The 13,421-nt window shown below is 43.4% G+C and overlaps 1 protein-coding gene across 1 annotated transcript; it reads left to right on the forward strand.

The window, feature by feature from the left end:
• Nucleotides 1–11,069: 11,069 nt before the first annotated feature.
• Nucleotides 11,070–12,254, forward strand: TENT5D (terminal nucleotidyltransferase 5D; the record flags this gene model as incomplete). The annotated part of the gene is made up of 1 exon (XM_084212807.1): nucleotides 11,070–12,254. Exon 1 carries the CDS (start codon nucleotides 11,079–11,081, stop codon nucleotides 12,252–12,254), a length of 1,176 nt encoding a protein of 391 aa, XP_084068933.1. The 5' UTR covers nucleotides 11,070–11,078.
• Between the last annotated feature and the right edge of the window lie 1,167 nt (nucleotides 12,255–13,421).

The following is a 13,421-nucleotide window of genomic DNA, read 5'->3' on the forward strand; positions in this document are numbered from 1 at the left end:
CTGCAGGAGGGGTTTGGTCTGTGCCACCCATGCTTGGCCACAGCAGGGGAGGAATCTTGCTACCTTTTGCTCTGTTTTGCCTCTCTCATTTGTGTTGTGAAGCCCTTGCTGGTTCCAGTTGTTGACAGTGTTTGTTGATCTCTGCATGTGGGGATAGACTTTTTTATGGATTTAACACATAGTTATGTCTTCCATGTCATATACATGTCTTCCTTGTCATATATCTCTTATGTTTCTATGTTTAACTCAGGGTTTTAATGGATGAAAGGCAATGAACAGTCAGAGGGTTTGGAGGCAAATTCCAAGCCAAATTTCACCATCAAAGGATGGATAACATGGAGTGAGGGATGGTCCCTGGAGACTGGAAGCCAACACAGAGTTTACATTGCAGAACTCAGATGCTCAGCCATGAACAGACCAGGCCAACTCTTCTCCCATTTACACCAGAGCAATTCCTGCTGAACTGAATTGTTATTCAGTCAATTCCTTCATCAGGAGCTGTAGTGGTGGGATGGGAAGTAATAATTTCAACTGAAAGATGGCAGATTTCAGTTCAGTATATGGAAGGAATTGTTCCCTGTGAGGGTGAAGAGGCCCTGGCACAGGGTGTCCAGAGAAGCTGTGGCTGCCCCTGGATCCCTGGAACTGTCCAAGGCCAGGTTGAATGGGGCTTGGTGCACCCTGGGATAGTGGAAGATGTCCCTGCCCATGGCAGGGGGTGGAACTGGATGGGATTAAAGATCCCTTCCAAGCCAAACAATTCCATGATTCTATGAATTTATACCATTCGGGTTCAAACACTAAAAAAATATAAATATTTTGGGAATTGCAGTCTGGCTTTTTGCCTTTGCCACCATGATCTTCATGCAAAAATAATTATTCAAAGCATCAGCAGAGAATCCAAGATGCCCCAGGGAATCAGCAATGTGCCATTGCCTATGGCCATGATGAGTTAGTGTGGTACAGCAAAGGAGAATCCAGCTGCAAAACTTGAGCATAATATTTGGCATGGTTCCTTCATGTTGCAGAATTGCTCACAGGTAAACCATCATTTCAGTTATTTTCTAGGAAAAAATTTTTTAGAAGCTCTAAAAACTTTCTTTCAGTGTGTACCACCAAAAGGAGAGTTTTCCTCCATAAAATGCCACAACCGGGTGCAGCAGATGTTGATTTATGTCCACATCAGCTGATTTTCTTCTCCATTACCCTTTCTGCTGGATCTTTGCTTATCCAGCAGGTCCTGTTGCCCTGACATCCGATGTCAGGTTGGATGTTTTTGCACATTTGGTGAAAGCTTGACTCAGTCTTTCTCCCCAACTTGGTGTCGTCAGGTGCATGATGGTCATTATGAATTATTGATAGTGATGGAAAAGTCACGAATGCACAGCTGTGCTGCAGGGCCTGGGCCTTTTTCTTGGGTTTAATCATCACTTTATCTCCTCTCTGCCTTTTAGTAATAATGTCAACAGAGATTTCGTGCTGCCTTCACCACAAAAGAGAAGCAGTTCCCTGTTCTGCTGCTGCAGCCACAATCCTTTTTTCCTGTTGTAGTTTGCCCAGAGTTCTGCAGATTTTTCAACTGCAAACTAGAAAACATTTCACTTATCAAAAAACTATTTTCTGTTGAAATCTTGGCTGTTACTGATGCAAAATTAAACATAAACTCCTGTGCAGCAAATACTTTGAAGATAATGAATAATTCATTTCTTTCCCCCCACTTTTACAGCGTAACTCATAAAATTGGGAACATGGCATTAAAATGAAATCCCTCTACTGTGTTTTGTATTCAGAGAGTAACTTTCTAATATAAGTATGGAAATTAATTCATAAAAATATGAATTCTATATGAACATTGTAAACACAAATAGCAACATAATTAAATAATGGAAGACACAGTAATCTTTGAGTAGCCTGTGAGACACAGTTCTGTGGAGGTGCCAGCCCAGCCTGCTCCAGGATACAGAAGTTTTCCCAACTGAATTTAAACTCCCTCCTTGCTGTAGCAATAGGGAAGAGCCTTTTTTTGGAGGGATCCTAAACTGCTTCACAAATCAACCTGGAGCCTGGGCCTGGAGCTCACAGCTTCTGCCATGAAATGAAAATACTCCTGGAGTGGAACAGAATAATTGCTCAACAGAAACACTTTTCTAACCTGTGCAGAGCAGAGCAGGGGTGAGGCAGAGAAGCCTTCAGGGTGCATTTCCTTCATCCTTCGGGCTCCTCCAATGGAAAACTCCAAATCCGCTCTGGGTGAACCATCCAAACCCACCCTCCATGGCTCAGTGCTGGTTTAGAGGGGAACCCCCACACTGCATTGACTGAAGGAACTAAATGCAGCTTCCAGCAAGGGGTTTGGGGTGTGATCAGTCAAAAGAGAGAAATCCATTCAGTGGATGTGGTTGTGCTGGAGCCCTCTCAGAACAGACAGAAATGTGATCCAGGAGAATCCTCTCATGGTTTATGGGGATATTTGATTGTCCTTTGGTGTAGATGAGGGGAAGATGTTTCTGGAGAGTTCCTGAGGAGAGCCTTGACTTTGTCGTGCCCTTTTTACCCTGAAAGCAGCCCAGCTTTAGGGCTGCAGTGGCACATGGCATCACTCATCCCACTTCCTCTGGCATTTGAAGAGGAGAGATGATTATGAAGATGGTTAATAGATGGAAAAGAAGGATTGTTTCAATTTTTACCTTGCCTGCTTTTGCTGCAGTTTAGTCATAATAATGAGAGTTTTTGATAAGTGAGCTTTGGATTGAGTCACTGGGATCTCGAGTGAGTAAATAGATTTTGGGATTAGTCTGAGGAGCTGAGCAGAGCAGCCAGGGGAAGCTGCAGCACACAGAGGGAGGAAGGAATCTCTGGGACCCTTGGGTCTTTTTCCTGCCAGTTCAGGGGGCATCACCTGGAAATGCCCTGGGACAGCCCATGAGGTGCTGAGCAGCCTCCACATCCACCAAAGATTTGAGGTCCACCTGGAAGGTTTGAGGGTCAATATTCCTCAGGGTGAGACCTGGGAGTGGGGACACCCAAAGGAGTGACCAGCTGGAAAATTGTGGCACAGAGGGAAATCCAGGGCGCAGAGCCCCACATCATCTCCCAGACCCTGCTGCATCTCAGGATAGTCCTGTGCTCCTTAGGCACAGAGGCACCAGGGAAAAGGCTTGGGAATGGCTTTGTTGGTGCATGTTGCCATAATTCACATCCCCAATTCAGGAACAGGGAGATGATCTCTTTAAAACACAGGGTAATTGTTGACATCATCATTTTTATTTTTGTTTTTCCTTCAGCTGAAAAATCCTGGGAACCCTGAGTGTAGAGTAAGGAAATGATGCTTTTTCCTGTGGTGACTGAGCCAGTAAAAGGCAGCTGTTGGGAATAATGTCCCAGTAGGCAAAGCAGCTCATCAATCTCAGCTGCTGCTTCTATGAACATATTATATAATAATGCCTCTTCTACAAAAAAAAAATGCTATAAAGGTCTCTCTTCTTCCCCTAAATATCACCAGGGGAAGCCATAAATTCTGCTCCAGTGTTAATCTGTTCTATCAGGGAGATATATCCATTAATGGATATCACATATCCATTAAACCTTCCATCCTTGCACAGAAAGAAATAACAATATTTCAGCATTAAAAAGAAGTTTGTATTTTTTTTTGCAAAGTGACTGATTTGTCTGACTTTTCCAGACTCCACATGCTGAGATCCTTTTATCTAAGCAGCCCAGAACTCTTCCCTTTGCCATCAAGGCCTAACTGGCTGCTCACTGCCAGGCTCAGAGCAGAGCTCAACCCTTGCCAGACTTAACCCTTTATTCAGCTGCCAACATGAGCCATCAGTGCACGGATTTGGGAGCAGGTCAGGAACATGCATTCAGCTAATTAGTGGCCCATCAGGAGCTGGAAAGCAAATGAAAGCTGCAGACAGGCCCTGGCACAACAGACAGGTCCTCACAGGGTGAGCAAAGCAAGTGCTGTGCTTCTGGCAGCACTAAAATGGCATTTTCAGGGATAAAAATCTGCCTGCTGTAGCAGGGAGGAAAAATCCATTCTTTCCTAATAAAGGAATAACACAGTCCATACATCCTTGGGCTATAATTTCAGCTTTTCCAGCAGATTATGCAGATATTTACACTTAAATCAGACTTTAAATATTATCTTTACTAAGAACCATATGTAGTTTGAGCATAAAAGCTGAGATTGTGGAACACAACTCAGCAAGGAGTAAATTTCTGTGAATACCAAATCATACAGTGGACAGGCCCTGCTTGGGATAGTCAGGGAACCTGAGTGGGTGTTGTGAGCTTTGCAGGATGGGGTGCTGGAATGGGAGGTCTTGCAAGGAAAGCCTGAAAATACTGACTGTCAGCACATGCTTGAAATGAGAAACAAATAATAAAAGGAAGTGCCTTTATGATAGCAGGTGAATATTTACAGAAATATCTCATTCCAGCACATGGCATGAACATGGAAATTCCAGCAACAGGACCCTGGGCTTACTCTAAATGAAGCAGCAACCTCATGTGCCAGGAAACAAGAGCTTCCTGTCAGCTGCACACTGATAGAAAGAATCTAAAGCCACTACACAATTCATAATACTTCATTCTGCTGAATTATTATTCATTCTAAATTTTATATGACTCTACTACATCCCTGCTAATTTGCATGTCTATTAATAATATTAAATTCCCACTCAAAATCCTGTAGGGAAAATGGCAGGTTTGTTAATATCCTTGCAGAGGATTAAGCATGACCTGAAACACAGAGTCTTTATAAACCCTTTGGTGTTTTCTCTTCTACTTTTCCCTTACCATTCCCAACTTCAAAGTCTGTTGTTACACCTGCAGGACTGCCAGGCTGTAATGCATCATTTATTATGTCCAGCAGGTGACCGGTGGTTAACATTGATCTCCAAATGAATGTGATTGTTTGTTGGGTTTTATTTCCTGCAGCTTTCCCGGGGAGCTTTGTGTTTCTGTCAGTGACAAGATGACAATTCATATTTCTACCAAATGATCCAGTGACTCATCCTATTAACTCTGCTGGAATACACACTCCCAGTCGTCCTGCCACGGTGAGTCCGTGGGATTTTGCATTCTTGCTGGGAATATTATTCAGGATTCAGTCCATAAATATGTGTTTGGTAGTACAAATAAGCTTTTCCTAAAGCAGGAACTTCCCAGGGATGACCACAGCCCCAAACAGACTAAATATTGCAAATAGCAGCTATTTTTTTAAAGTTATTGAAGTGTTTTAGAGCAATTGAGATACTGACCTCATGTTTTTAAAAGGGCTTGGTTGGTTTGGACTGGAGGCCCTGTGAGAAGGAGCCTTGTGTTGTGGGAACTGATATCAAGTCATGATAAATAGGCCCTTGAAAATGTTGCCCTGTGAGGGGATCCCCACCTGGCTAAGAATGAGTCTACCATGAGTCATGATGGAAAAATGGGACATCCAAAAAACCCCAAATACCCAGCATGACAGAATATGGAATATGATTTCATACTGGGTACCCACGTTAAACTCCTCAGCTTGTGCCTCCTGAGAACTCCCAAGTCATTGAGCCAATATCCTGTAATATTCCAGCAGAAACAGAATCCCAGGATGGTTTGGCTTGGAAGGGACCTTACATCCCATCTTGTTCCATGGGCACGGAAACATCCTAGTCTGGGATGCTCCAAGCCCTGTCCAACCTGGCCTTGGACACTTCCAGGGGTCCAGGGCAGCCACAGCTTCTCTGGGCATGATCCATGTTCCTTTTGTTGGGTGGAAAAAGCAGGACACATTTTTGTGGATCAAGTCTCGTCCTGTGTTTAATTTTTGTGCCCTTGAAGGTGCCATTCTGTGGCACAGCCCAAGCCCACAGCCTTGCATTTTGCCCACCTTGCAGCCTTATCTGCCAGGGAAGAGCTGAGCTATCATTTGTTATCCCAGGGAAACTGGATGGGAACTGGACTGAAAACTGATGGCAATTCATGCGTTATCACTTGATAACAGGATAAATAAACACTGCCTTCACCACTGCATTAACATTAATGGAAGGGAAAGCTCATGGAAAGAACTGTCAAACCAGTTTAAATATGTCCCCATTTAGGTTTCCCAGATGTTTTACTGCTTCTCCTTGTCTCATCTGGGTTTAAATTATGACTGGAAGTCCATCCACATTTGACATTCCTGCCTTTGGAGCTTATGCCAGCTGCAGTTCTGAAGTAAGTGAGCAAAATACTTCCAAATGCCCAGCTTCACAGAGAAATGGATCTTTGAATTAAAATAAAGCTTTAGGAGGAGATCATGGACATTTATAGTGTTGTATATAATGTGCAAACAGGAAAACCAGTGCAGAGGTGAGAGGGATGGCAGAATTTCTGTGGGTGTTTCTGGAGCAATCCCCAAAACAAGGCCACCACAGCTGCTCCCAAGACATTTTGCTGCATCTCTTTCTCAGCCTCTTCTCCCAGGGAACAAGGGACAGGATGAGGGAAAGAGCCTCAAGGCGTGCCAGGGGATGTGCAGGTTGGACAGCAGCAGGAATTCCTTCATGGAAAGGGTAGTCAGGCCTTGGGAGGGGCTGCCCAGGGAGGTTTGGAGTTCCCATCCCTGGAGGAGTCCAAGGAACACCTGAAGGTGGCACTCAGTGCTCTGGGCTGGTGACAAGGTGGGGATCAGGCACTGCTTGGACTCGATGGTCTTGGAGGGCTTTTCCAACCTCCCTCATTCTGGAGTTCTGTGATTGATCTGTGACAGGTCCCTGCACAACTGATTTCAAGTGCAAAGTAAAAAAAATCATTTAAATATTCCCAACCTTTATTGTAAACAGAAAAACATGGGAGCAGATAGAAGCAAAGGGAAGAGGATGGAGCTGCCACAGCTGCACAAAACCTATTTCAGCTGTATCCTGCCTGAAAATGCCAGCACATGGCAAACCCTTTGAAAACACACTGAATCAACATTATGGAATATATAAAAAGAGAATCTAAACAGTTTATCAGTAAAATATGAGCTAAATTTGATGAGACTGTTCTCTAGACTGCAAGTATCTGTTTCTATGAAAGTTGTGGGGTACATGAAAGCTGTCATTAGCATGGCAGATTTGCTTCATTCAGATGTAAAGCCAGATCTGCTTGGATTTTTTTGTTGAAGCTCATGCACAGTGGAGTGCTAAGAGGTGGTTAATGAAACATTTTAGCATCATTGTCAGCCCAAACTCAGAGCTGCTTGCTCCAAAAAGAAAATTGGAGCCTCTAATTTGAATAGGAAAATAAATGATAAAATGTAACAATATTACGTTTAAGTGTCCAAACATTTTTCCACATTGTGACTGCTTTATCAGCTGAAGGTGACCACTCAAGGACAAGTTGGAAGTTGAGTCAGGGAAACATTTTTCTAACCTTATAATAAGAATGATACATCACAAGACTTGACTGGGTCTGATCCATCTTATTCTGTGCTCCTCTATCTGGTGTATGGAAAAGGAAACACTCTGAAAACTGCTTTTCTTCATCCTTTTTCCTGGCAGAGATCTTAAATCAGATGGGATTCAAGGTCTATTGCAGTTTATGGTAACATTTTAAAATCCATAAACAAAAAAAGTTCAGAAAAATCACTAGGAGAGAATCGCAGTAAATTAAAATATTGATGAAGTGTGGAAAAAACACCCCTTTTGAATTTCATTGCTGTGGTGGTGATGTTTGTGCAGCTTCCATTTGCCCACGTGCAGACTTTAGGACAAGAAAACCCTGAATGTGGAACACATGAGATGCTTTGGGGTATTTGTGTGGAAGGAGTTTCACAAAGGGAATTCTTTGGCAGGGTGCAGCAGGGAAGGCTTAGGGACAGCTGGGATTGGGGGTGCCAGTGAGGTGAGATGTATCTGCATCCAGGGATCACAGAATCCCAGGATGGCTTGGTTGGAAGGGACCTTAAAGGTCATCTGCTTCCAGTCCCACTTCCACTGTCCCCAAGCCATGTCCAGGCTGGCCTTGGACACTTCCAGGGATCCAGGGGCAGCCACAGCTTCTCTGGAATCTGTGCCAGGCACTCAGCACCCTCCCAGGGAGGAACTTCTCTCTAATTTAATCTAAACCTCCCTTCTTTTTAAAACCATTCCCCTGTCCTATCACTCTCTTCCCATGTGAATTGATCATCCTCCATTGCAAACAGCAGCAGTTTCCAAGGAATAAAGTGATTTTCCAGCCCCTTTTCTAATTAAGCAGCTCAGTACTCACTTGTGCTTGGCTTCATCCAGGTGCTGTGGTCACATGCAGGGAGTTTCCTTCCCTTCATCCCAGGATCTCTTGTTTTACACAACACTTTGACTAATTACAACCTCAGAGTTGCTGCTGATGTATTGTAACTGAGGTTAATTACATTAATAATAACTCCTGGCATTAACCTGAGCACCTCAGTAAGTAAATTTGCCCCTGCTTTGAGAAATCAGGTTCCTAATGACTATAAAAGTGCCTGGAAATTGTTCTTTTTGCCAGAGAAGATTGAAGAAAATAACAAAATCCTTCCAGGAGAGTGAAAGGTAAAAGTATTGGCTTGCAAACTGGTAGAAAATTAGTAAATAATAAAAAATACTACTACTAATAATAATGGTTTTTTAGGCTTACCTGCAAATTAATTATATTTTTGAAAACTGAATTCCTGGGGTTTTTTCCTAGCACATTTTTCTCACTTGTCAGAGTTGAAGGTGTTATTTTAGCACAGAATTCTTTAATATTTTCATAAAACATTAATGGTGAGACTGAGCTCCCCAAGCCTCCTCAGATTCTCCAGGAATCACTTCAGAGAAATGACATTTTGAGGGATGCCTCTTCAACACAAAAGAGAGATTTAGTGCCATTACCTTCTACTTTCAGTTTCAAACCTCAGTATATTGCAATAACATCTGAAATACCTAAAACATGTAGCAATAAAGGAAGGATTTCTAAGCTTATTTAGAGATATATCCATCTTCTGACTTTCCAAGTGTTTGAAGAGGGTCCCTCTGCTAAAAGAGGGTTGAATTTCAACACTCCCTTCTCTGCTTCCTTTTTTTTTATACAGCACAGCATCAGCTTCAAAAAGGTCAAGGTTTTGCAATATCAAACAAATGCCATAATAAAAACTACTGCTTAGACAACAATTCTGACAATTTTAAGTTTGCTAGGGGATCATTTGGGCTGGTCCACCATGATTTGGCATATAAAAAGCTGGACTTGATGATCTTGGAGGTATTTTCCAACCTTAATTCTGTGACTCTATGAAAGACTCAGGTGACATCATGGCAGCAAAAACATTTGAACAAATCCTTCTCCCTCCAGCCTGCCTCCACCCAAGGTTATCCCACTTCCAGAATGAACAGTAGCTCTCTGTAAAAGCTGGTTTTTGGGATAGACTTGTACTGAGTTGTCATAAAGGTTCTGAAGGATGCAAAGTTTTAAAGGAATAAGCATGGAATTCTAATGAATTTTCAATGGTGAAATCATTAGCATGTAAAATTGGCACTGCTGTGAAGGGCAGTTTCTCTCCTTTTCAGTTCAAATGTTGTGTCCTCTAAATGCCTGCAGGAAGAAAGTGGATATTTCTGAATACACCTGAAAACATAGCTGTTATGGGTGTGGAATCATACACTATGTATCTGATGCCAGGAGCTACGTGGTTGTGCCAGACCTATGGGACTGATTCCAAGACCTTCACACAGTCAATTAAATTCCCAACTTCAGTCCCGCTTTTGCCAACTTTTAAAACATTCCTTCAGCCTCAAACATCTGGTCAGTCCCATTCTTTGTCATGAGGCCAGGAAGGTGCTTGGAATTACATGTGCTCCTGATCAGCTTAATGGGAGCTGAAATTCCAGCAGAAGTATGTGAAATAGAGCTCTGTCATATTCCCAAGCCATTTGGCAGCTCACAAGTTACTTGAAATTACTAAAATATTCCAGAATGTGGAATCTGAAGGCGAGGGAAGGGGAATGTATGACAACGTACATATGGAATCACCACTGGTTAAGAAACAACAGTGGAGACTTTCAGTAGTGTTGTTACTTCGTATGATTTTACTTTATATTTATCCTTGAGCTTTGGCTGAAAGAATATGTTTGAGCCATCTGGCTGCAGAAACACTCGGGGGTGTTTCGGAAGCAGGTTCTGGGTGCTGGCAGACTCCCAAGGCACTTCTTCCAACCAGCTGGTGCCTCACTGAGACCCTTCAGATGCCACCTGGCCACCACCTGAGTGTCTCATCTCCTTGTTAAACGTGAATTCAAGATATCATTTAAAACTGAGAAATTCCCAAAGCTGAGCTTTATCCCATGTATTCTATAGGTGCTTCTTTCTTGAGGTCCTTTTTCCACAAGACTGGAAGGGGTTTTCTCACCAGATCTGCAAACCACGACTTGCAGCATTGATACATTAATGTAAAACATGGCTTATGGCTTAGAAGGAAATATTTTCCAGAGAAACATCATGGAAACAACTTGACAATTATCAGATATCCAGTCCTCAAACCACAAGTGATAATAAAGGATGCGTGTGTTTAGATGATCCATAGAGACCAAAGTTCATCCAAGGCACATGGCTGGATAAACAGGGAGCAGGTTGCAAAATTCCTGGTTTTCACAAAAGAACTTCCTAGTCTTTTAGTACTTCTAAGTATTCAAGTCACTGAAGATCCAGGGAGATGTCTAGGCAGGACAGAAAGAACAAATTTGCTCAATTTGCTCATTTTATCTCTTCACGGCGAAATTTATTTGGAGTTCCATTAGAACCACCAAGTACTTGGTGTTATTAACCTTTGAGTAGTTTTAAATTGGGTCTATATGGTTTGCTGCATTTACTTTGAGTCATGGGTTATACAATAACGTGATGGCTTCTCAGCAGGATTAAAACCTTAGTACATTAAAATTCAATTAAAAGCCTGTGACAAGTGCAGTGGTTGACTCAGACCGTTAACTGGGGTTGTGTCTCTAAAATGAACAGCTCTGTCACTACACTGAGGGAGGAAGTTTGGTATAACCAAGTGAAATGTCCTCTCTGGTATTCCAGAAAGTTCTAACATTTGTCTCTAATTCCTCTTTCTCCCCGTTTAGCCAACCGGTATCACAATGACTGAGGACTTGGACCACAGATTCAGTTATCTCACCTGGGATCAGATTAAAATCCTGGATCAGGTTTTGACTGAGGCTATACCTATTCATGGGAGAGGAAATTTTCCAACCCTGGAGGTAAAGCCGAAGGATATAATCCATATGGTAAAGGAGCAGCTCATTGAGAAGCAGATCCATGTCAGGGACATCCGCCTGAACGGTTCCACTGCCAGTCACATCCTGGTGAAGCACAATGGCACCAGTTACAAGGACCTGGACATCATTTTTGGAGTGGAACTTCCCAGTGAGCTCGAGTTCCAGGTGGTTAAGGAAGCAGTTCTCAATTGCCTATTGGACTTCTTGCCAAAATGCGTTAACAAGCAAAAAATCACGGCTCAGACCATGAAAGATGCCTACGTGCAGAAGATGGTCAAAGTCTCCACCGACCACGACCGCTGGAGCCTCATCTCCCTGTCCAACAACAGCGGCAAGAACGTGGAGCTGAAGTTCGTCAGCTCGCTGCGGCGGCAGTTCGAGTTCAGCGTGGACTCCTTCCAGATCATCCTGGACTCCATCCTGGCCGTCTACAGGGCCTCAGACCGGCCCCTGACACAGGACTGCCACCCCGCCGTCATCGCCGAGAGCATGTACGGGGACTTCAGCCAGGCCATGGACCACCTGAAATACAAACTGATCTCCACCCGGAACCCGGAGGAGATCAGGGGAGGCGGCCTCCTGAAGTACAGCAACCTCCTGGTCCGTGACTTTAAGCCGGCGGATGAGGCTGAAATTAAATCTCTGGAACGTTACATGTGCTCCAGGTTCTTCATTGATTTTCCCGACGTTGCCGAGCAGCAGAGGAAAATCGAGTCCTACCTGCGCAACCACTTCATCGGGGAGGAGAAGAGCAAGTACGACTACTTGATGACCCTGCGTGGGGTGGTGAACAAGAGCACAGTCTGCCTCATGGGGCACGAGCGAAGGCAAACCCTCAATATGATCACAATCCTGGCTCTAAAAGTGCTCGGAGAACAGAACATCATCCCCAACGCGGCCAACGTCACGTGCTACTATCAGCCTGCTCCCTATATCAGTGACAGAAACTTCAGCAGCTACTACATTGCCCATGGACAACCCCCTGTGTTCTACCAGCCGTACCCTTTCCACATACAGCTACAGAGCGGGATGGTGTAGGAACGCTTCAACCTCCAAGCACTCACCACTCCTCTCTTTCCAGTTCTCTCCTTAATAAAGGCCTCATTAAAGCGAGTTTTATCAGCACTTTTGAGTTAAGGACATATTTTTGTGCAAGTTGCCAAAGTTGTTTGGTTGGTCAATGTCTAACTCACCATTAAGCAGGTGAAATAAGTGAAGCGTCTGTCATTCGTGAAGTGTTTATACCTTGACGTGTGTTTGGGCTGTATTTTTTTGCAATGAAAAGAGAAGGCTATAAATTATTCTAATTTTGTAAAAATGAAATGCACTAAGTTCTGGGTTCTAAAAGAAAAAGAAATTCTTAAGCAAAATTTAAATGGTTTTAATGAAAAACTGAAGCCAATAAAATACCTCTCTGTAGAAATGCCTGATGTTAGAAGGGACAGTGCTCTGGGTATGTCAAAGTCAATCATCCCTTGGTTTTATCCATGCAGTTCCAGCAACTTTTATTTGCAGCACCTTTGAAAACACACATTGCTGGGTCATCTCTTGGTGGCTGATTGCTCCTCAGGTCGGTCAGATGCTCCGGGTCCCTCCCTTCCCCAGAGTACTGGTTTGTACTGGTGAGCGGGAAATGCCCCTACCAAGAGCAGACTCAGCATCTTGTGTATCTGAAATTTCCACTGATTTGGCTGCTCAAGTCAGGCAGCATCAGAGCCCAGGATCTGCCTCACAGATAACAAAAGCTGTAAGAGGTACAACTACTCTGATTAAATTGGTTTTGAAAACCAAGGCAAGAGGATGAGAAAGGAGGTGAAAACTTAGCAGAATGGGCTCACTTGCTATCACTAATTTGTTATTGATCACAGCTGCTTTAATGCACAACAAACAGAGTCAGGAAAAAACTCCAAAAGCCCAGGACTGGCGCTATTTTTAGGTGAATTAAAACAAATCCTTGGCAGTGGCATTTGAAAAGCTATTTTATACTGGTAAAGTCCTGTCTGTGTTTAGATACCTGCACACATCCACCGGTAGCAAACGAGGATTTATGGTCAGGAAGCAAAACATGAATTATACATTTGTGCGTGTGTGTGAGTGTTTACCAAAGATAAGTTTTAAACATGTCACATAAGTGCCTCCCTGTGCCAGTTGCTCCATGAAATGCTGGAAATGGTGCCAGAGAGCTCCTAAATTATGGAAAGGGAA

This window comes from Fringilla coelebs (genome assembly GCF_963513975.1).
Source record: "Fringilla coelebs genome assembly, chromosome: 11".
In the NCBI taxonomy this organism is placed as follows: Eukaryota; Metazoa; Chordata; class Aves; order Passeriformes; family Fringillidae; genus Fringilla; species Fringilla coelebs.